This window comes from Miscanthus floridulus, chromosome 4 (genome assembly GCF_019320115.1).
Source record: "Miscanthus floridulus cultivar M001 chromosome 4, ASM1932011v1, whole genome shotgun sequence".
NCBI lineage: Eukaryota > Viridiplantae > Streptophyta > Magnoliopsida > Poales > Poaceae > Miscanthus > Miscanthus floridulus.
In genome coordinates this window covers 18,936,883-18,964,758 of record NC_089583.1, presented here as the reverse complement: position 1 = coordinate 18,964,758, position 27,876 = coordinate 18,936,883, and the positions used below count along the sequence as shown (strand labels likewise).

The 27,876-nt window shown below is 45.2% G+C and overlaps 1 protein-coding gene across 1 annotated transcript; it reads left to right on the top strand.

The window, feature by feature from the left end:
- Nucleotides 1-5,681: 5,681 nt before the first annotated feature.
- On the top strand, nt 5,682-27,527 carry LOC136548173 (subtilisin-like protease SBT4.3). Its single transcript, XM_066539789.1, has 10 exons — nt 5,682-6,043; nt 6,130-6,628; nt 6,721-6,788; nt 7,353-7,568; nt 7,661-7,772; nt 7,876-8,089; nt 8,176-8,679; nt 9,973-10,096; nt 26,670-27,259; nt 27,493-27,527. The coding sequence occupies exons 1-10, from the start codon at nt 5,721-5,723 to the stop codon at nt 27,525-27,527; spliced, it is 2,685 nt and encodes an 894-aa protein (XP_066395886.1). The 5' UTR covers nt 5,682-5,720.
- Nucleotides 27,528-27,876: the final 349 nt, after the last annotated feature.

Here is a 27,876-nt window from a genome sequence, read left to right as displayed (position 1 = left end):
ATGAATATGGTTCGAATTTAGGATTAATGCATCAGGCAAACATACCTCCGGATGTCGATTTGGATCACCTTGGTGAATTTCTTGATGAGACTGGTCTCGACCTTTACCAGATGTTTGGTGATGGAAACATTGAGAGTGCGGCGGAGGTTGATATTTGGAAGAAAAAATTTGTACTAGGCCAGAGTCTATACAACCCTCAAGCCTTATCTGATCTGGGGACGTAAATGTACCTGCTAAACAAGTGGTACATGCAGGCGTCTACCAGTGGAGACTTCTGCGTTGGTGTCAGAATTAGAGACGAACATTGGTTCTGTGGCGATGATGTTATGTATGTTGACTTTGCAGAATTTCATCAACTATGCCACCTTACCTCTCTGGACAAAGTTATCATTAGCTGCTATTGCCTGTAAGTAATAATTCTTTCGATCTATTATTAAACTCATCATATGTGTGTATATGCATATAAATTATCCTAACAAGTACTATATATATGCAGATTTACAATGACAGAGCTCAGAAAGGAAGGCTGCAATGAAATTGGTTTTGTTGATCCCCATATAGTATTCAAAGACCCAATTACTCCAATGACTAATTGGAAGTCTGAGTCAGAGAGTAACCTCATGAACTTCTTAGTGAACCAACGCCACAAGAAGGATATACTCTTTCCCTATAACTTCAAGTGAGTGTTAATCATGTCGATCATAGCCTTAATGGCTCATATGTTGATTCTAGTTAATTAATGAGTGTTATGCGTTATATCCTATAAACACATGCAGCAATCACTGGATATTGATGGACATCGATCTGGTGAAAAGTCACTTGATAATCTATGACTCGATGAGAAAACCACAACAAGACTACCAAGATTTGATAGATATTATCCAGAGGTAATTTCGGGATCTCTAGCAACTATATATACACACAAACATGATGATTAACTATATCTGATGACGTGGCAAATTTTTTATTGGGCAGTGTTTGGAAAACCTTTATTGAGAAGCAACACATGGAAAAATGCAAAGCGCCACTGAATGTAATCCCATTGAAAGTAAGTCCCCTGAATCGCATCATCTTTATTAATTAAACATATAGCTTTCACCGAATCACCAGATTGGATGACAAATCTTTTTCTCGTAAAGTGGTGTCTGAGGCAGGAACAGGGGAACAACTACTGTGGTTACTATGTTTGCAAGTTTATCAAGGTGCTCTCCCAAAGAACTCCTACAGAGAGACTCAAAGTACGTTAAAAATACACTATATATTCATTTAATTATTATTATTGATTGTGTTACTATGTCTTTATATATATATATATGTACATATATTAATTTATTTTCCTTTAATTCAAACCTGTAGACTCGATGGTTGGAGGAAAAGGTCATACGGCAAGACCAAATCAAAGCAATTCAAGAGTCTATAGCCGGATTTTTTAATGAGCAGGTCACAGGTCATCGATTCCAAGGGCGAGTTCTACTTCGACCCAACACTGCCATTGAAGCCAAGCTAGAGGATGAGAAGAAACTTGTTATGTCACAACAACTATAATGCAATCTTTTGTAATATATGCACATGAAATAATATAATGTAAAATACACATATGCATGCATGCATGTAAATATATATATGATGCATGCATATATATATATATATATATATATATATATATATATATATATATATATATATATATATATATATATATATTTCTATGCTTGAATTGTGTGATTTAATACGTTCATTGTGCTTGAACCGAAACATACTATATGCGCGTATAAATGTATAATTAGCAGCGTACAATACGACTTCGAAAACCTATTTTGAAAAGAAAACAAAAAAAATGAAAAGAAAAGAAAAAAGAAAAAAACCTTTAGTCCCGGTTCGTATTACCAACCGGGACTAAAGGTGCCGGCCATCGTGGCATGTCAGGAGGCACCTTTAGTCCCGGTTGGTGTTACCCACCGGGACTAAAGGTCCTCCTTTAGTCCCGATTCCTGACCCGGGACTAAAGGACCCCCCTTTAGTCCCGGATGCTTGCTCCCGGGTGGGGAACCGGGACTAGAGGGGGTTCCCCACCGGGAGTAAAGCTCGGTTCTCTACCAGTGAACTATTTTTCAATTTCTTCGCTCTTTTATAGTATAGATATGGAGTTGTATGAGTCGAGGTGAATGCTTATAAAAAATTATTGATGTTTATGATGCGCAATAAGTATCATGAAATTAATCATGTGATATATTTTTATAAATAAATTTAATTGAACATCTAAATATTGATAATATTCTTTCCAAACTTAGTCAAATTTAAGATTTTTCGAGATTTACATTCTTTTTGGGAAGGAGAAACTACAGCTTTTGCTGATGCATGGTAGTATGGGCATGCATTTGTACGGTGTGATGACCCAATACACAATGTGATAGCACGAGGTGACAGGAGGGGAGAAAATATAGAAAAGTGAAGGCCCATGAGAAATAAAGAAAAACATATAGAGAAGATTGGATGAGACTAATAAAAAAATATTATTGTATAGCTTGGCTACACATTGCTTAGAACACCGACCACATCAGCTAACCTAGAAGAAAAATGGTGAGACTAATAGTTTCGTCTATAGATGTCCAACGGGCCGGCCTGGCCCGGCGCGGCACAGCAACGGGCCGGCACAGCCCGATGGGAGTCGGGCCGACAAGGCACGACGTGCCCTGCGGGCTGTGCCGCCATGGGCTTCGTGCCTGGCCGACGGCCCAGGCACGGCCTGCTGGGCCGTTTTTCATGCCGGACCGGCATGAGAAGCACGGCTAATCCAGCGTGTTGGGCCGGCCCAAGGCCCACTACACCGATAGAGAGAGGGGGGGAGGCCAGGCTGCCGTCATTGGCTCGTTGCGAAGGCCGTGGACGACACGACCTCTCCATCCCCGACCTCTCCGCACCTCGACTTGGCTGGATCCGCGGAGGATGAGCGATGAGGAGGCCGGATCCGCGCAGAGGAGGCATGGGGAGGAGGAGCAGCGCGTGGCGGTGAGGAGGAGGTGGCCACCATTGGCGACAGTGCAGGGCGGTGAGGAGGCGGTAGCCACCGTCGGTGGCTCGCCGCTGGGGGCCGCGGAGGCGAGTCGGGAGAGTGCGGTGGCCGGTAGGGAGGTGAGTCATGCAGGACAGAGAGTGGGGCGGGGAGGCGACATGGCGAGCGAGTCACGACGCCGACTCGCGCCCACAACCGTGAGCGGTACAGAGTGCGGCGGCCGGTTGGAGTGGAGGTGGGAGGTGGCGGCAGGAGGAGTGGAGCCCACGGCGGCGCACCCCGCCGGCGAGTCGCGAAGAAGAGAGGGAGCGAGCGAGAGCGGGGAGGAGGCGAGGCGAGCGACTGGGCGAGAGAGAGCAGAGTGCTGCGGCGGGGGAGGGAGAGGGTAGGCGGTTGGGTTAAGAGAGGAGGGTGGCCAGCTGGGCTGTTGTTGGGCCTTTGGCCATTTTCCTCACCGGGCCTTTGGCCATTTTACAGGCCCGGCCGGGCCGGCCCACGTGCCTAGAGTAAGGCCCAGGCACGGCCTGCTCCTCCGGGCCGGGCCAAAAAAACGGGCCTTGGGCCGGGCCGATGGGCTCGGGCTGCATAGCCAACTATAGTTTCGTCATAAGAAAAATGGTGACAGCTAGATTTGTTTGGCCTTGCCATTTTAGGTGGAAATTCTAAACCAAAGCGAACGATCCACTCTAGTGTCCCCGAACTCACCGTCAGACGCAGACAATGTGACAAGACACCAAACATTGTGCGGTGGAATCGAGGTGAATATGCAGATCTCGATCCATTATATCCAGTTGTATAAGTGGATTTATTAAATATCCAAGGAACCGCACGACTGGTTCTACGCATCTGCCATACAAATTGGCCAGCGCGCGTGCACATCCAATCCAGGATCCAAGTGCATGCGCTGGCAAACCTGGAATATGGGCACCGTGTTCAAGGCGCTCGCCCTTTCCGCTGTTGCCGTCTGCTTCTTCTTCTTCCTCGGCAGCTTGCATACTTCAGAGCTCGGCAGCGATGGCGATGAACTGTCGTCGCAGCAGGTCAGTCCCTGACTTCCTGAGAACTCGTGCGTACAGTACGTGACTGTGCATAGAGCGAGCTGAGGTGTACATGTATGTACGTGTGCAGGTGTACATCGTGTACATGGGGCACCAGCATGAGCCGTCGACAGAGTTGGCTGGTGGTTTCTCTGCAGCAAAAGCTGCTCATCACGGGCTGCTCAACCAGGTCCTCGATGATGGCAGGTCAGGCGATTCATTTTCAGTGATAAGCTCCCTGTCTGAGAAGCCATGTTTTTTAAAACCTGGTTTTTGCCCTTGAACTAAAATTTAAAAAACATCCTCAGCTCAAATACTCCTACTAGACAACTTACCACCTTTAACTTTCAAAACCAGATATACTCCCCCCTCGCTAAAATAGTTCAGAGTAGTTTTGATGGTGGTTCTGAGTCGTTTCAAAAAAGATGGTGGTTTCGAGTGAAGTGGCATGTGGACCCCACATACATTTAACGATGCCATGTTTTATTGAATATATTTAGAGTCCTAAATGTTCTCAAATTAAAAAAAAATAACTAGAAAGTTCTAGACCCCTTCAGGCACTACAAAATTGGTATAAAGCATGTCTCCATCAGAGATCATTCGAAAACAAATATTCGGATAAATAAATGATCTCAAATAAAAAGGTTTTCAACCAGATAGTATAAAACACATTGAGATCTATTCCAATGTCCGAGGCCGTTTCAAAAATTAGAAAAAAAAATAAAATGTGAGAAATTAAAATAAATATTTGAGCCTCAAAAAGATATCATGTAAAAATGTATTATTAACTACAAAATTGTAGATTGCATTTATAACTATAACTTTGTTATGTATCATGTCAACATCCAAGGTCGTTTGAACATTTTAAAAAGTATTAAATTTTAAAATCTAAGAACATAAAAAATAAATATTTAAGACTCTAGACGATCTTAGATTAAAAAAGTTGCAACAACAAAGATGTATATCACGTTAAGAACTATAATTTTGTTATAGATCATGTACACATCCAAGATCGTTTGTAAATCTTTTTTTTAAAAATAAATTTTAAAATTAGATAACTTAAAAATAAATATTGGAGCCTCTAAATTATCTAAGACAAATAAAAAAGTTAACAAAAAAGTTGTAGATAGCAACGATATCTACAACATTTGCAAAAACTATGTTAATATCTAGGCCGTTTGAAAAAAAACAAAAAAAATATTGTTCAAAATTTGACAACTTAAAATGAATATTTGAGTCCCTCAAATATTTCAAGTATAAAATTGTAAATCGCATAAAGTTTGCATTTATCCAACTTATATAAGAATGTTATGATTTTTTTAAATAACATAAAGGGAGATACCTTCTGAAATGTAGACCCACCGCCACGTCAGCAAAATCATCTAAGAAACCAGTGGATTATTTTATCCGGTTCTAAAAGTGAAGTCGGTAAATCGTCTTGTTTTCAGGTTCGAGAGTGTTTTTAAAATAGCGACAACTTCAGAGGGTAAATCCGACATTACTCTTTAATTTTCTAAAAGATGTAAACATAGAAACATTTCATGTTCTCTGAAATAAATTTCTTTATATATAAATCAAAATCAAACGGCTCCAGAGTCCAGACAACAAGGCACTAGTGCAGAAAAAAAAAATAACAACTGACTTTGTACACGCCATGCTGCAGCGATGCAATGGACAGGATCATCTACAGCTACACGAGGAGCATCAGTGGATTCGCGGCCAGGCTGACCAAGGAGGAGAAGCAGAAGCTGTCCACTACGGATGGTGTCGTGTCCGTCTTCCCAAGCCGGACGTACCAACTCCAGACCACGAGATCATGGGACTTCCTCGGCTTCCCCGAGACGGCGCGCCGGAGCCTGCCCACGGAGGCGGAGGTCATCGTCGGCATGATCGACACCGGCGTGTGGCCGAACTCCCCGTCCTTCTCCGACGAGGGCTTCGGCCCGCCGCCGAGCCGGTGGAAGGGCGCCTGCCACAATTTCACCTGCAACAAGTACGTTCGCGTTTATCTTCACCGCGCCGTGCTCTTATTGTTCCACTGCTGGTTGCTTGACACAATGACACTTGACACGTTGACAGCAAGATCATTGGCGCCCGCGCGTACAGGCAAGGCTACACGGGCCTGTTGCCCGTGGACACCGCCGGCCACGGCACCCACACGGCGTCGACGGTGGCCGGGCGTGTGGTGGAGAACGTCGACCTCGGCGGCCTGGCCGCCGGCTCGGCGCGCGGCGCGGTGCCGGGCGCCAGGCTCGCGGTCTACAAGGTGTGCTGGGACGACTCATGCGGCAGCGAGGACATCCTGGCCGCGTTCGACGACGCCGTCGCCGACGGCGTCGACCTCATCTCCTTCTCCATAGGGGGCAAGCTCCCGGTGCCCTACTTCGAGGACGCGGCGGCCATCGGGGCGTTCCACGCCATGAGGCGCGGGGTGCTCACCTCCGCGTCGGCCGGCAACTCCGCGCTCGACGGAGGCCGCGTCTACAATGTCGCGCCGTGGATCCTGTCCGTTGCCGCGAGCAGCACCGATCGCCGGCTCGTCGGCAAACTGGTCCTCGGGAAGGGCAGCACCATTGTGGTGAGCTTATGTAGACCATGCACTGATCTGATCCTTGGGAAGTCGTTGCGTGACAAGAAATTCTTTATGATGTTCATGTTCTTTTGGCACAGGGAGCCTCCGTTAACATCTTCCCGGAACTAAAGGAAGCCCCGCTCGTCCTCCCGACGAACATCAACGGGTATGTAACTAATCCCAAAAACTACTTGTACGAAGCAGTCTTTCTTCTGGGTCCGTCTTAGAACACTAAGGTGTTTTTGTGGCTCGAGAACACTCGAATTTTGTTCTTCATGTGGTCTTCCTTCTCCCGAGGCTCCGCCGCGGCACGGTAGGGTCTCACCGGAGCTCCGCCGCTGCAGCCACGGAGTTCTGACAAGACCCTATTATGCCAACGGCAGCCTCCTCCCCCCCCCCCCCCCCCCCCCCCCCCCCCCCCCCCCTTGCTGCCGTCATGGCCATGGGCGCACCACCCTGATCTGATCCGGCCGCCTCCTACGCTGCCGGAACCATAACCGCCGACCTCACACTATCCCCACTGCCTGCCTGGCCTGCCTCTCACAAGCCCCTTCTAAGCTCGCGGGAGTTGGAGAAAAAGAGGGGAAGAGGCTGGAGATGGAGAAGAATGAGAGGGGAAAAAAATGAGTATTGAGAGGGGCGGAACCACTCGAGTGTTGTTTAGCATTACTCTTCTGTTAATGGACAATGGTTCGCTAATTCATATTTTACCATGAACTCTGCATTGCAGCTCCTGTGAACCGGAGTCACTGGCCGGACAATCATACACGGGGAAGATCCTTCTCTGCGCGAGTGGAAGTGACGGCACGGGCCCTCTCCTCGCTGGCGCCGCCGGTGCAGTCATCGTCAGCGGCTCACCCGACATCGCCTTCCTGCTGCCCCTCCCTGCCCTGACGATTAGTAAGGACCAATTCACCGAAATCATGGCCTACGTCAACAAGACACGGTGCGACTGAGCTCGATTCCCTCAGACAACAAGAACAAGATTATGTGGCATTTGCTATGCTGATCAATGCTTTGCTGTGTCATGTTCTGCAGCAACCCTGTGGGCACGATACGCAGCACCGAAACGGCATTCGACTCCAAGGCGCCCACCGTCGCCTCCTTCTCATCTAGAGGGCCAAACTTGATCAGTCCAGGGATTCTCAAGGTTGTTAATATCGACTAGTAGAAGCAGTAATTCACAGTCAAAGAAAGAGTAATACTGATGTGTAGGCCACACGTGCTGTCTTATTTACCACTAAAACCTGCAGCCTGACCTGTCTGCGCCGGGGATCGACATCCTAGCAGCATGGACGCCGCTGTCGCCGGTGTCCGGCAACCTCAAGGACGACCGGTTCGCGCCGTACAGCATCATCTCAGGCACGTCCATGGCGTGCCCCCACGCCACCGGCGTCGCAGCGTACGTCAAGTCCTTCCACACCGACTGGTCGCCGGCGATGATCATGTCAGCTCTCATCACCACAGGTAACTAACTTGCAACGATCGACTCAACAATGCATAGTGATCCTTCCAAGAGAACTAACCGGTCGCAACGCCTCACGTGAACGAAGCTACGCCGATGGACCCGTCGCGCAACCCGGGCGGCGGCGAGCTCGTCTACGGCGCGGGGCAGCTCAACCCGTCGCGGGCGCGCGACCCCGGCCTCGTCTACGACGCGCGCGAGGACGACTACGTGCGCATGCTGTGCGCGGAGGGGTACAACTCCACGCAGCTCCGGGCCGTCACTGGATCCAACGCCACGGCCTGCCCGGCCGCGTCAAATGGCGGCAAAAAGGCTACCGCCGCCGACCTCAACTACCCGACGATGGCGCACCACGCCAAGCCGGGTAAGAACTTCACCGTCCGCTTCCCGCGCACCGTCACCAACGTCGGGGCGCCGCGCTCCCTGTACACCGCCAAGATCGCCGGCTTGGGGCCATACGTCAGGGTCGCCGTCGCGCCGAGGAGGCTGGCGTTCAGCAGCCTGCTTCAAAGGTTGTCGTTCACCGTGACGGTCTCCGGCGCCCTGCCGGATGCGAACGAGTTCGTGTCGGCTGCTGTCATGTGGTCTGACGGTGTGCGCCAGGTTAGAAGTCCGATTATTGTGCATACAGTGGATGTTGAGTGAGCATCTCCAAGAGACTAGTTATCAAAATATAGCCACCTTGTATTTCGGATTTTTTGCTAGCCAAAAATAGAAGACTGTGCATGAGATATAGAAAAACTATTGGAGAGTAAAAAATATAGATAGCTATTTTTATGCAAATGACTCTCCAAACGTGGATTTAGAAAGTGAGATTTAGAAAGGCTCTTTAAGATGCTCATTGTTAGGGACTACTCGTTATATTTGTCGTTGGAAAAAATCGTCAATCCCAGATGTGCCATTAATACGACAAATATTGGATTGAGAAGATTTCAAATTGCAGTGCATGTGAAGAATTGCTCCACTGGAATACATTGACTTCGAGTTACTATGTTAGATCAAAGAAAAACGCTCAAATGAGCTTCCATAATCAGTCACATGGTGAACAAAACCATCTAATTCACAACTTGCTAAACAACCACGACTCACTTTTCTCCCGCCTTTAAGATGAGTGTCACTGTAACCATCAGCACTTAAAATGGCACTCACCTCCCTCTTGGATGCCAGCAGAGGCTCTTCTTTTTTTTTAAAATTACACAGTACAACGCAGACGCCCACAACACGTGAGCACACTCTAATACAACATCAGCAGGATCTCTCCAGATAGCATCACAGGAGATCATGGCTCAAGGATCACCATTAGTCTTTGCAAGAACATTATCCATCCTTGAAGTGGTGAAACCGAATCCGATCCCTCACAACGATTTCAGCATCGTATAGCTTCGATATGAGCTTGCTGATGGTGTGGTAGTCTTTGCACACTCTAAGGTTCATCAGAATCCAGATGGGTGCCCCAGGTGTCGCATTGAGTAGGCCAAAGGATATGAGTTACCGATCTAGATATTGGAACTAGGAATTTGATAGCTATGGTGGTAGGAATTGGATACACGACAACAAATCTCGCCACCTGCGCCTAACGCTTAGTCGGTTCGGGTTTGTTTCTTAGCATCCAAGACAGGTTGTTTACGTTACAGGAGTAGCTTAAGAAGATCGTTACATAGCCGCATTGGGCCTCTCTCTCTACTTCCATTTTGGGCCTACATATTTTGGGTTGGGTCGCTTCAAGCGAGGCACGCGTTCCTTCAGACGCCTAGGCTTGGGCCGTCACGGACAGAGTTGGTGGAGTAGAAGCATATCTGGTAACATCCCTCCGTCCTTGAGAACCAGTTGACCCCAAGCTGGTGCACGAGGAAACTGTTGCTTGACGGTGATTTCATCTTCCCAGGTGGCAAGAGTTGGGGGAGAGTTGGACCGGTGGATCAACAGCTGGGGTACAATCTTATTAGGAAGACGGTGAAGACGTCTGTTCAGAACTACAATTGGGACCTGCAACTCATCAGTTATGTCAGGTAAAGATGGACTCACCGAGTGCGAAGGAGAGACAACCTTCTTCAATTGTGAGACATGGAACACCGGATGTATAGAGGAATATGGTGGCAGCAACAAGCGATAAGCAACAGAGCCGATCTTCTAAGTAATGGTGAAAGACCTGAAGAAGCCGAATGACACCTTGTTTGAAGAGCGAGAAGCCACTGACGGTTGAACATAAGGTTGCAGTTTTAGATATACTGAATCACCAACCTCAAACTGGCACTCAGATCGCCGCATGTCTGCTTGCTGTTTCATACGCTTCTGAGCACACTGCAGGTGCTGGTGTACCAATAGCTGCATCACAGAGCATTCACTTTGCCATGACTGAAGCCCAGGTTAGGGACAGACATCGAGATTCCGAATTGGCCCGATTCATGTCTATACAGAACAACAAATGGTGATTGTTCCATTGCTTTGTGGCTGGGCTATATATTTGATATTTTTGCACTGCACTTAGACAACCTACAGTGTACTGTGTTTTTCCTTGTAAAAAGATGGTAGCACCATGCATTAGATTGGCACATCATCATCAAGCATGCAGCAGTTAGCTCTACTTGTCCTAAAGATCCCGGGGAAGATCATCAAACCTGTAGCACATATGATTGACTGGGCCCGATTCACAGCTCTACTTGTTCCATTGCTTTGTGGCTGGGCTATATATTTGATATTTTTGCACTGCACTTAGATAACCTACAGTGTACTGAGTTTTCCATGTAAAAAGATGGTAGCACCATGCATTAGATTGGCACATCATCATCAAGCATGCAGCAGTTAGCTCTACTTGTCCTAAAGATCCCGGGGAAGATCATCAAACCTGCAGCACATATGATTGACTAATATATATGTTGTCTCTATAATGTTCAGTTGTGTTCATCTTGCGGAGAGAATGGATGCCCCGAAGAATATGCAACTTTCATGTTCATTTCATTCCACAAGCCTCTTTATGCAACACAACCATTCCTTATTTATGGAACAGAACCGTTCCTTGCTAGTTGTGCAATCTTTCAAACATGATGTTCCAAAAATCCTTTTGCATACAATTGAGCAAGTAGAGTTATTTAATTTATGTTCAGTACGAATTGTGTCGTATTTTTTAATCATGTTGTCCAGAAGGCCTGGAGCTTTCAGTTCTGCTGGCAATCTTTTGACGGTTGTGATTGGAAAAGCAACGGGAGATGTTCCGGTGTGAATGTCACATATTATTTCAATTAAAGATTCATTGCAATTAAAATTTCTCTGTATTATGGCTTCCAGATGTAATAATACAGTCATTTTGTACTTATTCCTGCAGTGTGATTATATTTTAGCATTAATTTGCTTTTTATATGATTCGGTGATATTTAAATGTGAGTAGAGTCAGCGCATTAGTGTCTCTCTCATTCAGGAAAAAAAAAAGTCCTTGCGGGTCCTGCTAGGCTTTGCAGGTTTTGGCCACTAGGACTAGTGGGCGTTTGCGGCCAGCACACTCCAGGTAGCGGACGCCCGCATAGCCTGCAAATTATTGTCTACACTCCAGGCGGCGGCGTGTAGACGTCTGCAGAGTGGCTCGCTTGCATGCCTGGTAGCTAAATTTGCAACCTCCCAAGACTATCTTGTTTCACAACTTTTTTCCGGATAACGAGTATACTGCAAGCTCTAATTGAAATATACGCCAAAGTTGTAACGATCCTTCTCGTATAATTAATAGTTTTCAAGGAAATAGAAAACTAGCAAACTACTAGCCCTGTAAAAAAACTTGAAGTTTTAGTTTTGTTCTAAGACAAATTTAGATTTTATACTAAAAGATACACTGGTAGAGAACCGAGCTTTACTCCCGGTGGGGAACCCCCTCTAGTCCCGGTTCCCCACCCGGGAGCAAGCATCCGGGACTAAAGGGGGGGTCCTTTAGTCCCGGGTCAGGAACCGGGACTAAAGGAGGACCTTTAGTCCCGGTGGGTAACACCAACCGGGACTAAAGGTGCCTCCTGACATGCCACGATGGCCGGCACCTTTAGTCCCGGTTGGTAATACGAACCGGGACTAAAGGTTTTTTTCTTTTTTCTTTTCTTTTCATTTTTTTGTTTTCTTTTCAAAATAGGTTTTCGAAGTCGTATTGTACGCTGCTAATTATATATTTATACGCGCGTATAGTATGTTTCGGTTCAAGCACAATGAACGTATTAAATCACACAATTCAAGCATAGAAATATATATATATATATATATATATATATATATATATATATATATATATATATATATATATATATATATATATATATATATATGCATGCATCATATATATATTTACATGCATGCATGCATATGTGTATTTTACATTATATTATTTCATGTGCATATATTACAAAAGATTGCATTATAGTTGTTGTGACATAACAAGTTTCTTCTCATCCTCTAGCTTGGCTTCAATGGCAGTGTTGGGTCGAAGTAGAACTCGCCCTTGGAATCGATGACCTGCTCATTAAAAAATCCGGCTATAGACTCTTGAATTGCTTTGATTTGGTCTTGCCGTATGACCTTTTCCTCCAACCATCGAGTCTACAGGTTTGAATTAAAGGAAAATAAATTAATATATGTACATATATATATATAAAGACATAGTAACACAATCAATAATAATAATTAAATGAATATATAGTGTATTTTTAACGTACTTTGAGTCTCTCTGTAGGAGTTCTTTGGGAGAGCATCTTGATAAACTTACAAACATAGTAACCACAGTAGTTGTTCCCCTGTTCCTGCCTCAGACACCACTTTACGAGAAAAAGATTTGTCATCCAATCTGGTGATCCGGTGAAAGCTATATGTTTAATTAATAAAGATGATGCGATTCAGGGGACTTACTTTCAATGGGATTACATTCAGTGGCGCTTTGCATTTTTCCATGTGTTGCTTCTCAATAAAGGTTTTCCAAACACTGCCCAATAAAAAATTTGCCACGTCATCAGATATAGTTAATCATCATGTTTGTGTGTATATATAGTTGCTAGAGATCCCGAAATTACCTCTGGATAATATCTATCATATCTTGGTAGTCTTGTTGTGGTTTTCTCATCGAGTCATAGATTATCAAGTGACTTTTCACCAGATCGATGTCCATCAATATTCAGTGATTGCTGCATGTGTTTATAGGATATAACGCATAACACTCATTAATTAACTAGAATCAACATATGAGCCATTAAGGCTATGATCGACATGATTAACACTCACTTGAAGTTATAGGGAAAGAGTATATCCTTCTTGTGGCGTTGGTTCACTAAGAAGTTCATGAGGTTACTCTCTGACTCAGACTTCCAATTAGTCATTGGAGTAATTGGGTCTTTGAATACTATATGGGGATCAACAAAACCAATTTCATTGCAGCCTTCCTTTCTGAGCTCTGTCATTGTAAATCTGCATATATATAGTACTTGTTAGGATAATTTATATGCATATACACACATATGATGAGTTTAATAATAGATCGAAAGAATTATTACTTACAGGCAATAGCAGCTAATGATAACTTTGTCCAGAGAGGTAAGGTGGCATAGTTGATGAAATTCTGCAAAGTCAACATACATAACATCATCGCCACGGAACCAATGTTCGTCTCTAATTCTGACACCAACGCAGATGTCTCCACTGGTAGACGCCTGCATGTACCACTTGTTTAGCAGGTACATTTGCGTCCCCAGATCAGATAAGGCTTGAGGGTTGTATAGAATCTGGCCTAGTACAAATTTTTTCTTCCAAATATCAACCTCCGCCGCACTCTCAATGTTTCCATCACCAAACATCTGGTAAAGGTCGAGACCAGTCTCATCAAGAAATTCACCAAGGTGATCCAAATCGACATCCGGAGGTATGTTTGCCTGATGCATTAATCCTAAATTCGAACCATATTCATTACCAACAACTAGCGGGGGGATTGATTGGTGCGCTTGTTGTCCGAGTTGGGCAACTCCTTTCCCTGCCCGCTTCTTTTTCTGTGCCGCCTCAATTGACTTGGTGAGAGTGCGGTCATAGTCTGATAACGTTGATTTGGACGGCTTACGAGATTCCCGCTGTTGATGCTGGTAAGAAGTCACCTTTTTTCTTAAAATATCCGGAGCTACGAAGAAGTACGGTTTCTCTGGGTTTCTCCTTGCTTCTTGATTCATTTTAAGTTTGTCATAGAATCTAGACATGTCTTTTTTATATGCATCAGTTCCTTCTTCCTTCTCTTCAGATATTATTTTGGGAATAGCCCTTGGTTTCACGGTGGCTTTCTTTGCAGGCGGGGACTGATTCTTCGTTTGAGGGGCTGGCCTCTTGCTAGGCTTCTTGGTAGGCGGGGGCGGGGGAGGCGTTGGAGACCTCCTTGGAGGTGTTGGCAGCGGCGTTGGAGACCTCCTTGGAGGTGTTGGCAGCGGCGTTGGAGACCTCCTTGGAGGTGGCGGCTGTGGCGTTGGAGACCTCCTTGGAGAGGGTGTGGATGCAGCCTCGTCTTCCAACACAATGTCATCGTACAGAGCACTATGATGATCTGGCGATTGAACAATTGGATTTAGGTTGGGGGAGGATCTGCTACAAAAAAAGGAATGACATATTATTATGAGCAGATTGTTAATTATTTAAGCCAATACAAATTAATGATGTAGTGTTTTCATCCGCACGTACCTATGGTGAGGTAGTTCAGAAGGAGGTGGAGCCGACATCCCTGGAATGATGATGTAGCGCTTGCGCCATAGAATGAATGTCTTCTCCGCTTCTCCTAGAGTCTTCTCGCCATCACCTCCAGGAATGTCAAGAGGCAAATCACTAAAACCTTTTTCAGCTTTATCTACCGAGATGGTGGCATATCCTTCTTGGATTATATTCCCATGAATCCTTGGTGTCTTGGTTCGGTCGATAGGATTAACAAGACCGATAGCCACCTTGATTGTGGAATTCTCCTTCGGAATGTGTAGCTCACACGTTGTACAAGGTTCAGTGACGTCATCCACAGGGAAGCGCAGTCCTGTGTCCCCTTGATTTGGTATCTCCGTGGAAGCGCAGCTGCTTTTCAACTGAACAGATTGGCTAATGTTGATTCCTGGCTCTGATGCCTGCTTGCTTGCACTCACTGCTATTTGCACTTGCCTTTTGATTTCCTCCTGCATTCTCGCTTCAAGGTTTTTTTTCCCGCTCCTGTGCTTCACGCACCGCTTCCTCCAACCTCTGGAGCCGGTGTGCCTCTTCTTCCTTCTTTCTCTGGCGACTTCTGTAGGAAGGTCTGTCCTGAGGGAATCCATGCTCCCACGAGACACTTCCTTTGCCTCTAGTTCGGCCACCATGTTCAATAGTCCCGATGGCGTATGTCAGCTCATCCTTCTCTCTGTTGGGCCTGAACGCACCACTAGCAGCAGCTCTCTGAGCATAAAACAATCTTTCTGCTGCTTCTTGCAGTCTTGCGCCATAAACGCACTTCCCTGTCTCCTGGTCTAGTGTTCCCCCATGAGCGAAAAACCAATTCTTTGCACGTTCTCCCCACTCGAGTGATTCTGGTCTGATACCCTTGGCAAGAAGGTCTGCTTCCATTTTGTTCCACTTCTTAATGGCAGTCGGGTAGCCACCTGATCCCAAGGTATGGTGGTATGTCTTCTGTTGGGCATTACGTTGGTTCTTTATCACCCGACTCACACCCTCTTCTGAAGTCTTGTACTGTACAAACTCATCCCAATAGGGCCTCTGCTTTGAGATCGGGCCTGGGACAGTAAAATCTGGTGCTATGTTCTTCTTGACATACGTCGTGTATAGGTGTTTCTTCCAAGTCTGAAACTGGGTGGCCATCTTCTTCATTGCCCAATCCCTAACTCGCTCCTTCAATTCATCACCATCTATTATATCATCATAATCATCTGTTTGGAGCGTGAAATGTACCAAGACATCATTCCAAATTAACGCCTTGTCACGATCGGAGACAAAACTGATATGAGGAGCATTGGTCTTCTTCTTCCATTCACGGGTACTAATCGGGAGCCGGTCCCGTACAAGGTAACCACAGTGGTGCACAAATTTCATTTTATTCGGCCCCCCCGGTTCTCCTGTATCCACATTGAACTCCGAGATGATGAAGCGACCCTCCAATGGCTTTTTGGGACCTCGAACATTTTTACTCTTCGTTGTAGTTGTTGATGTCGATCCAGAGGGCTACAAAACATAAACATTATTTTTAATGTCATGAGCACACATAAGACATATGATAATATATATATATAGCTAATAATAAAAAATATATACTTGGCCAATATGTTGTTGCTCATTTTGTTCAAGAGCTAAGTACTGACTCCCGTCATCTACATCCTCTTGCACGTTATTTTTAGCACCATCATCGCCGGCAACTTGAGTGCCAGTGTTGATCAAATTCATCATCAACTCCTCCTCATCCATATTTCTCGGGTCGGCCATCTAGCTTCAAAAAACAAAACCAATATATAGTACGTCAAATCTTTGCTTATTACATGCGTAAAATCTACAAACAATATGCATTATTAAATCTTGCCCCTCGATCACGGACGCAATTCGCCACACTAGGACGAACTACGTCGGTACTAGGGCGAATTAGGGCACGAGAAAGGGCGGTGTGACAAGAGTGGCGGTGCTCCACTCCGCCGTATATATGTCTGTACACATGGGTGAACGAGGGCGGCGGTGCTCCGCCGTATACATAGAAACGCATGGACGAAATGCATATGAATACAAATGACGTATATATACGTGTCGGCGCGGTGGCCGGTGTGCTGACGACGATGACGTGAGGCGGGCCGGCGTGCTGACGACGACGACGACGTGAGGCGGGCCGGGGCGGTGTCGGTGCGTGATGTTGTGATCCTATGTACCATGTGATCAACCATGTAGTCATTCATCATATGAGAAAATTCTATGTTAATAATATAAGTATAAGCCATTATGAAATGTAAGTATATGTGTCTTATTGCTCATATAACCATTACTATTTCCGAAATGATAAGAATTTATTTTCTTCTTCTACAGGCGATCTCTGATGCTATGATATAAAGTTTGAAGATAGTCTTCCCGGAAAAAAATATGTAATGCTCATATTACTTTAGCAACATTAATATATTATATCTGTATATTCAAAGTTCACAAATGAAGAAACATGTGATATTTTTGATAAACTAAAAAACGCTTAGTTTATAAACTGGGTATCAAAATTGAGTTCCTATTTGACCATTATATATCCTACAACAAATCCTTCAAAAAAAAAGACCCTACATGAATATATTTGGATAAAATTTCGTTAACAAACATTGATCTATGAAGATAGAAAAAATTCTTCTATTGAAACTGCATCTTGAAATAATGGCATATCATATAGTGATGAATATATGGCGGTTGATGGGCTGGATCATTAGCGGATGGTTCGTAGCGTTGTTTCCAAATAATATATAGCGTGTTTATTATACAAGCCATGGATTTACATCGATCTAATTAATTTCTAAAGTAATTTCATTGGTGATCCTTAATTATACTTGTCATTTAGAGTTCCAAATATTCAAAACTTGCCTTAAGATATGTTTTTATTTAAAATCATTTAGAGTTCCAAATATTCATTTTTAGTTTCTATAGATTTTGTGATTCAAAATTTGGAATTTTCAATCGACCTCGACCGTTGACATGGCTTACACCAAAGTTGTAGTTTTCGACGTGATCTATTACTCGGCAGTGGAGGGCTCGGACGAATGTACAAAGAGATCGACGAATATATCACCTCGAAGCTCGGCAGTGTACGTACTGGAGGGCCTCGGGCCGGCGCGGTGGGGCAACGCGCGGTGGAGGGCCTCGGGCGCGGAGGAGGGCGCGGTGGAGGGCCACGGGCAAGCGCGGAGGAGGGGCACGGGCGCGCGCGGTGGAGGCCGCACGAGGAAGAAGACGGCGGCGCCGGTGTCACGGAAGGCGAACGGACGCGGCGCGAGGTCGAAGAAGAGGGCGGCGGTGTTCGACGAGGAAGAAGACGAGCAGATCGATCTGCCAGGCGCTGGAGGTTATATAGCAGAGGAGAATTACTCCCGGTGCCAGCCACCAACCGGGAGTAAAAACCCTTTACTCCCGGTGCGTATTACCAACCGGGAGTAAAGGTGCCTTTACTCCCGAGGCGTGTTACCAACCGGGAGTAAAGGTATACCTTTACTCCCGGTTGGTAACACGCACCGGGAGTAAAGGCTTTTTTTGGCGGGCCACGAAACTGCAGCCCACCTTTACTCCCGGGTGGGCTTCCCACCCGGGAGTAAAGGTGGCCTGCAGTTTCGTTTCCCGCCTGTTTTAAGCAATAGTCTTGTTAAATACAATAGAAATGCAATAGTTTTTATTAAATACATAGTAAATTAAATAAAAGGCATAAAATTATTTTGTTAAAAATATGAATTTTATTTTTGTTTATTGCACATAGGAAAAATCGATAACCTAACTTTTTTTATTTTTTGTTAGAATTATAAAACATAATGTAACTAATATTTATTATTTCGTTAATGCAAAAATGTAGTGTTTAATTAAAATTATTAAAATTATTGGTTTTGGACAGGAAATTTGTTTTCACATCATTTTAACGTTAATATTTTAATTTTTCATCACTCAGTATCCTAATTTACCTTTTTGAGAGAGAAATCCCACCAAATCAAACATTGATTTAATTTGAAATATGACATAATAAACATCTGAATTCACAATTATTACATAATATCTCAAACACACACTATATTAAATCACTATATCATCAAGTGGGCACAGCAGTGAACTTCTTCTTTACGTATGTCCCTTGGTTATGATCGCTTCGTAACCATGGAGTGTCCTCATCATTTACCAAGATGCTAGGGTCTTTGTTCACTTTGAAGGGCGGAATTCGGTCATCCTTTTCATATTCTTCTGACATGTCCGACTTGTCCTCAATTCCCACGATGACTCTTTTCCCTGAAAGAACTATGTGGCGCTTTGGCTCTTTGGTTGAGTCATTATCGTTTTTCCCTCTTTTTGGTTTGGTAGACATATCATTGACATAGAACACCTGATTCACATCCTTGGCAAGGACGAATGGTTCGTCTTTGTACCCAATATTACTAAGGTCTACTGTTGTCATTCCATACTTGTTGTCTACTGTTACTCCGCCTCCGGTCACCTTGACCCATTGGCACTTGAACAATGGGATCTTCAAAGTAGGTGCATATTCTAGTTCCCATATTTCATCTATGCGTCCATAATATGTCTGCTTATTCCCATTCGGGTCTGTGGCATCTATGCGGACACCACTGTTTTGGTTGGTACTCCTTTTATCTTGGGCTACTGTGTAGAATATGTTCCCATTTATCTCGTACCCTTTGTATGTGACGATATGCCATGATGGTTGCATAGCCAATAAATACAGTTGCTCATGGATGCTCTCATCACCTTGACATTTTTTTCGCAACCAACCGCCGAAAGTTTCCATGTGCTTATGCGTAATCCAAGCTTCAGTCTTCCCTGGAAACTCGGATCGTAAGAGATCCTTGTGTGTCTCAATATACGGATCTACCAAAGAGGAGTTCTGTAGAACTGTGTAGTGCGCTTTATTGAAATAATCATCATCCGTACCAATATATGTTTTCCTCCCTAGTGTCCCCTTTCCGCTTAGTCTCCCCTCATGTCTCGATTCAGGAACACCAATCGAGTCAAGGTCGGGAATAAAGTCAACACAGAACTCAATGACCTCTTCTGTTCCAAAGCCCTTGGCGATGCTTCCTTCTGGGCGAGCACGGTTGTGAACATATTTCTTTAGGACTCCCATGAATCTCTCTAAGGGGAACATGTTGTGTAGGAACACAGGACCGAGAGTGAAAATCTCCTTGACTAGGTGAACTAGGAGGTGTGTCATAATATCAAAGAAGGAAGGAGGGAACACTAACTCAAAGCTGACGAGACATTGAACCACATCATTCTGTAGTTTAGCTAGATCAGTTGGATCAATTGCCTTCTGAGAAATTGCATTGAGGAATGCACATAGCTTTACGGTGGCTAGACGTACATTTGGAGGTAGAATTCCTCTTAATGCAACTGGAAGTAATTGCGTCATGAGAACGTGACAGTCATGGGACTTTAAGTTACAGAATTTCTTCTCTGTCACATTTATAATACCCTTTATATTCGAGGAGAATCCAGATGGTACCTTGATGTTGTTTAAGCATTCAAACATGATTTCCTTCTCCTCTTTGCTTAGAGTGTAGCTAGCAGGACGTAAGTAATGGCGTCCATCATCTGTCTTCTCTGGATGCAGGTTGTCTCTTTCTCTCAAACAACGCAGGTCCTGTCGTGCTTCAAATGTGTCCTTAGGCTTTCCATACACACCCATAAAGCCTAGCAGGTTCACACAAAGATTCTTCGTCAGGTGCATCACGTCGATCGAGCTACGGACCTCCAGGACTTGCCAATAGGGTAGGTCCCAAAATATGGACTTTTTCTTCCACATGGGTGCGTGACCGTTAGCGTCTTTCGGAATAGGTTGGCTTCCATGTCCTTTTCCAAAGACGACTTTCACATCATTGACCATATCGAGTACATCCTCACCGGTTCGGTTGCGAGGCTTGGTCAGGTGGTCTGCTTTCCCTTTAAAATGCTTACCTTTCTTTCTTACGGGGTGATTTGCAGGAAGAAATCGACGATGGCCAAGGTACACGACCTTTCGACATTTTTTCAAGAATACACCTCTAATATCACCGAAGCAGTGTGTGCATGCATTATATCCCTTGTTTGACTGTCCTGAAAGATTACTTAGAGCAGGCCAATCATTGATTGTTACGAACAACAATGCTCGCAGATCAAAGTGTTCCTGTTTGTACTCATCCCACACACGTACACCTTCTTTATTCCACAAAATGAGAAGTTCATCAATAAGTGGTCTCAGGTACACATCGATGTCATTGCCAGGTTGCTTCGGGCCTTGGATGAGCACAGGCATCATAATGAACTTCCGCTTCATGCATAACCAAGGAGGAATGTTGTAGATACTTAGAGTAACAGGCCAAGTGCTATGACTACTGTTCTGCTCTCCAAAAGGATTGATACCATCTGTACTTAAAGCAAACCTTAAGTTTCTTGCGTCATTTGCAAACTCCGGGAATTCTCTATCGATTGCTCTCCACTGGGACCCATCAGCAGGGTGTCTCAACATATTGTCTACCTTACGGTCTTCTTTGTGCCATCGTAACAATTTTGCATGTTCTTTGTTTCTGAACAGACGTTTCAAGCGTGGTATTATAGGAGCATACCACATAACCTTGGCAGGGATTTTCTTACGTGGACGTTCGCCCTCAACATCACCAGGGTCATCTCGCCTGATCTTATACCGCGACGCATGGCATACCGGGCATGCATCCAATTTCTCGTACTCTTTGCCACGGTATAGGATGCAGTCATTAGGACATGCATGTATCTTCTCTATTTCTAGCCCCATAGGACAGACAACTTGTTTTGCTTCGTAGGTAGTGGCGGGCAATTCATTGTACTTCGGAAGCATCTTCTTTTGGATTTTTAGTAACTCTCCAAATCCCTTGTCAGATACACCATTCTTTGCCTTCCATTGCAGCAATTCTAGTGTGGTTCCCAACTTTTTCTGCCCTGCATCACAAGTTGGGTACAACAATTTCTTGTGATCTTCTAGCATCCGCTCGAACTTGATCTTCTCCTTTTCACTTTCACATTCTCTTTGTGCATCACGAATGACCTGACAAAGATCATCAGCCGGCTCATCTTCTGCGGCTACCTCTTCTTCAGCTTCTCCCATTGCAGTATCATTGAAGCACGCACCATCAGGAATAATATCATTGTCGTCCCATTGTTCTTCTTCATCTTCTTCCATTACAACACCGGTTTCTCCGTGCTTTGTCCAACAAATATAGTTTGGCATGAAACCCGACTTGAACAAGTGTGAATGAAGAGTCCTTGAGCAAGGATATTCCACCGTATTCTTACATATGGCACATGGGCAGCACATGAAACCGTCGCGTTTGTTTGTCTCGGCCGCACGTAATAAAGAATGCACGCCGTCAATGAACTCCTGTGAGCGGCGATCAGCATTATACATCCAATGACGGCTCATCTGCATTACATGACATAAATATCATATTAAAACCTAGATCATAATTAATTATTTATACAACATGCGTGCCACCACAAAAGATACAAATTTATGAAAGCATCGCTACAATGTAGACAATCCCAACTACCACTAAAAGAACTAAAGCTAAAATGCATTTTAGGAGCACAAGGATTTCGCGACCAATCTCAACTAAAACAGATAGATCCCCCGATTGTGCAACATCTTTGGGCTTCTTCGGCTGGATCACTGCCTCATTAGCCGCCGTATCTGCCTGTTGTGCAAGATATTTTTGCACGAGTTCAACATACTCTTCCTCCCAGTAGAAGCCTGAACATCGTCCACTGCCATCCCACTGAAATTAAAACAAAAAACTAGAACTTTAATCACAACCATCATGAAAATAGGTATAAACTAACCATAATCATTAAATACGATAAAATAACTCACATTGCGATCCGGACACTTGTAGAAGATACGATCCTTGTTGGGACCCTCCTTCTTCACTCGGTACTCCATCACAATCTTCATCTCATCACGACACTTGCCGCATGGAATGAGAGGAAGGCCCGGCCTAAGTCGCTTTGGAAACCCATGAGAGGCCGAGGACCCGGAAGCAGTTGCCATCTACTCTCTATACTCATTTTTTAATACACTATAAATTTCTTCTTTTATAAACAAATAAAATTAACAAACTATAAAATTATCTAGATCTCTAAACAATGATATTTTTAATGGTCATTGTGTTCTCGTCTTTTACTGCGGCAGGTAAGTAATTCATATGATATTTCCGCAAATTAACAGAAGAATGGGAATGTACACACATAACAGACTACTACGACGATATCGGGACGTGTGAATAAATAACCATCCATACTAGTTGACCTTGCTTACGTGATCAGCTCGGCGAGGATTTCTCCACCGGACGGCACCGTACTTGGTCAAGGAAGAGCTCCGATTCTACGAGGAAGGGAACACGGTCTTCCACGACCGTTATCGCTCTCCCTCGTAGAATCAAAGCTCCTCCTTGACGTCCGTTACCGCTCGGCAGAGAACATCCTCGCCGACCTGAACACGGTCCGCAAGTTCAACTAGTAAGGATTTGCTATAATTTTCTAACTATTTTCTAACTTTATATTTATATATACTTTAACCTTCTTTCATGTAAATATGCAAGCTTAAAGTGATTTTGAGCTCAAATTGCTTACAAATGAAAAAAAACCACAATAAAGAACCATAAATATATATAGTGAATAAAATGGCATAAGAAAATGGTAAAAAATGAGAGTATGAGATTGGTAACCTTTACAACTGAAGAATCGACGGAGGAATCGAAGAATGGATGGAGGAACAATGGAGGGAGGGAGGAAGCAAGAACACTACTGCAGTGAGCTTCAAAATGTGCTGAGCTCGGGCTCGGGGAGGAAGGAGGAGACGGCCGATTTATAAAGGGAGAACATTTAGTCCCGGTTGATAGATCCAATCGGGACTAAAGGTAACTTTCCAACCCCGGGCGCAGCCACGACCCGGGAGTAGACCTTTACTCCCGGTTGGAGCCACAAACCGGGAGTAAAAGTATACCTTTAGTCCCGGTTGGTGGCTCCAACCGGGACTAAAGGTCCCTGCCACCTCTGTCTGGCGCAGTAGCCGTTGGGCAGGGACCTTTAGTCCCGGTTGGAGCCACCAACCGGGACTAAAGGTATTTCTAGTCCCGGGGGCAAAAAATTCCGGGACTAGAGCCCATTTTGGCCGAGGATCAAAGGTCTGTTCTCTACTAGTGATACTAATATTTATATATTATTAATAAATATCTAGATCAGTTACGAAACATATTTTTATAGTATATCTATTTACCATCATAATATTGACAATCTTTGTATAGATTTAGTCAAATTTGAGAAAAAAACTAACACATTAAGTTTTTTTTTGGGAAAAAAACTAACATATTTTCATAGTATATCCAGTTAGTGGGACGACTTGCCAAATTCGACCATTCCATTTCTTGTTTCCGAGACAGCGATACATCTACTGTCGATCATATATGCGAGCGCGCACTCAACCTTGTAGATGCACGACCACACAAGAGTAACCTCTCTGAGCATTTCTAAGAGACTAAACATATATATTGAGATTGACAAATTACTAAAACCATGTAAGATATGTGACCTATCATCGAAATAATATTAACCAAAAATAAGAGCATACCCGTGAAGAGACGAGAAATCAAAATATATATGGGTGCCAACAATGCGCAAGTTCTACAACACATGACACAAGCACAGGAGCGTGACGTATGTGGTTTCAGCAAAACGTGGAAATTTTAACCCAAAGCGAATGATCCACTCTAGTGCCCGCGAACTCACCGTCAAACTTGAAAAGACACCCAACATGCTGCGGTGGAAGCGAGGTGAGTATGCATATCTCCATTCCATTTCTTGTTTCCAAGATATATAGTCAATCTGCACACTGCACTTAACCGTAAATGATATCACACACTTAGCTTGACCGTAAATGATATCACACACTTAGCTATATAGACGCCGTGCATACATGTTGCCTCTCTAAAGGCTGAGAAAAAATATATAGTGCAAATCACCTACTAAGTGGAACCATAGGATAGGAACCAGTTTGAATATTTCGGTTGTTCAAAAAATTCTAAAATTTGGCACATTCATAGTGCATGCAAATATCAACTCACATGCAAAAGTTAAGATTTAAGATGCAAACTCGTTTTTGAAAAAATCATACGGGAATACCAAATTTCTTATGCATATGTGCTAATAAAAAGATACCTAAAAAATATCATTTCCGTGTTTTTCAAGTTTGAGATTGCATCTCAACTTTTGCATGTGAGTATATACTTGTATGCACTATGGATATATGAAATTTGTTTTTTAATGACCAAATGACGTTTCCGAATTGATTACCATATTTCCACCTAGTACTCTTGTAGATGGTTTGCACTATATATTTCGCAAGACTACAACACCAACCCCCATGTAGCAACGTATGCCTTCCAACGTAAAATACATGTGTTGCGGATAGCCAGATACACAACTTACCTCCCCACGTCCACGTCTAAGTAACCTCCCATGCTATTTTATTTCAGCCATCAAAGACCTAGCTCCTCCGCCTGCATTCTAGGTCGGCGGCCTCCTGCCGTCGGTTTCCTCACGAGCTCCTCGATCTTGCAGTTCGACTCTTGACCCCCCCCCCCCCCCCCCCCCCCCCCCCCCTTTCGAGGTTGCAACATGATCTCCAGGCACGATCGCCTGTTGCCGAACTGATTTAGATCCATCTGCGAGGACGATTGGAATTACAGTGGCCACCACCGGATCTGAGGTATTGATTGCTCTCCCACTCGATTCCGCATTATGGTCCTGCAACATACCTACCTCCTTAGGTTTATCTCTGGTCTGTACCTTCTCCTTCACATTTGTGTTTTGGTTCATCGTGATCTGTGAGAACCATGTTAGTCGTTATTAAATATTGGCTATGATATCAGAGTTTTAGTAGGAATTCATTTGCTTCACTACGGGAGACGTGCTCTTTGCCGAGTGCTCGGCGCTTTACCGAGTGTCGAAACACGGACACTCGGCAAAGAGGCAGTTTGCCGAGTGCCACACTCGGCAAAGGTCGTCTTTGCCGAGTGCCAAACACTCGGCAAATAGGGACACTCGGCAAACGTTCTCTTTACCGAGTGTCAGGCACTCGGCAAAGAATAACCCTCGCCAAAATACCTCAGGCGACGCCGGTGGCCCCTCCGTCATCCTTTGCCGAGTGCTGGACATTAGCACTCGGCAAACATGCTGTCTTTGCTGAGTGCTGCAAGCCTGGCACTCGGCAAAGAGGTTCCTTTGCCGAGTGCCAATTCCGACACTCGGCAAAGTATTTTTTTTGTTTTCAAATTTTTTTTGTGGCATTTATACAGTATCTTGAAGCACATGTTCCAATTTAGAACTTTTCTATGACTTTTTGGTATATTTTTTAAATTTTTATGTTTACTTGAATTTTTCTCGAAAAAGTAAATTTGAACTGCAGGTGCATGAAATATTGGAATTTAGCGATTCAAAAAATGGTATTCATGTTTTTGAGTGTATTTTGAGGCCATGTGCAGGGACATTCGTGAAATTTCGAACATCTGTTTCACGAAACATGACCACCAACTTGTTAAAAAAGTGTTTTTTAATTATATAAAATGCAAACGAAGTCCGAAAATCACGAAACTTGTCGAGATGTCGTGTCATCGCATGTAGAGGTTGTGGTAAAAAATTTAGAAGTTTTCGAGCAAGTTGTGACGTACGATGCCTAAAACCCAGACATTGTGGAGAGTGTCAGGCTTGCAGCACTCGGCAATGAATATTCAGATTTTTTTCATTTTTTGGATTAAAAGAACCCCTGAATTTCTTTGCCGAGTGTCCGCGTCTCGGCACTTGGTAAAGGGCTGCCCCACTTAACCCTAGCGGGCTGGCCGGCCAGCTCCCACTCTCCTACGCTCTCCCTCCAGCCGCGCGCCCCGGCCCCGCCCCGCCACCGCCGGACCTCTGCCGCGGCCGGCCCGCGCCCGGTTCTCCCCTCCCTAGTCGGTGGTGCGCCGCCCTGCCACCGCCCGACCTCCGCCGCAGCCAGCCCTGCCCCGGCCCCGCTCCGCCGCCGCGGACCACCGGCGCCGCCGGACCTCCGCCGCGATTGGCCCGCGCCCGGTTCTGCCCTCCCCGGCCGGTGGTGTGTCGCCCCGCCGCCGCCCAACGTCTGCCGCAGCTGACCCCGCTCCGCCGCCAGCCGCGGACCCGCCGGTGGTGCCCTGCCCCGGCTGCCCCCCCCCCCCCCCCCGCCCCTGAACCCTACGGAGTGGAGGAGAGGAGGAGCAGGGGAGTAGAGGAGAGAAGGGAGGTGGAGGAGAGGAGAAGGGAGAAGGAAGAAGGAGAAGGGAGGAGGAGGAGCCTCGGCCGTCGGCCACGCCCCTCGCCGTTCGTCCCCGCCATCGTCCCCGCCCTCGCTAGAGACGAAGGTGACCCCAACACCGCGTCGCCCGACTCCACCGCCACCCAAGGTATAAAGCCCCCCCGGTTGTCGGGCTTCGTGCCTTGTATGTCATTGATGGCTTTCATGCCGTATGTGGATGTGTGGGCCTTCGTGCCGTACGTGGATGTGTGGGCCTTCGTGTCGTATATATGTTGTCGGCCATCATGCCGTCTTTTTTCTTGTAGGTTTTGGAAACCTCCCCGTATAGGGGAGGTTCTGCTGAAATTTTTAACTTATAGTATTATAATTCTTCTTTTGCAGAGCAGGACCCGTCGGAGGGGACCCGGAGTACGTAGGCGACCCCGATCATCTTCGTCGGCGCTGCAGTCCTGCCTGCAAAGCGTCGTCTCGCCACTGCCCCGCTAGCCTGACTCCACCGCCACCCTAGGTATAAATAACCTCTCTTCCTTATCGTTGTCGTAGATCGGTGTAACCCAGTTAGGCGTCTCCCGTTCGAAACAGATACGGTTGGAGGTATGCGGATCTTCGCATATCTAAGACTGTATCTGTTTCAGATTGTCCACTTTTTTGGACAGCCCGCGGATGCATAGATGGGTTAGTTTCCATGTTCTGCTTCGATCCGAGACAGAGTTTCAGCACCACCTCCCTATTGTTCTCCAGATACACACTCTCCCTTCAAGGCCG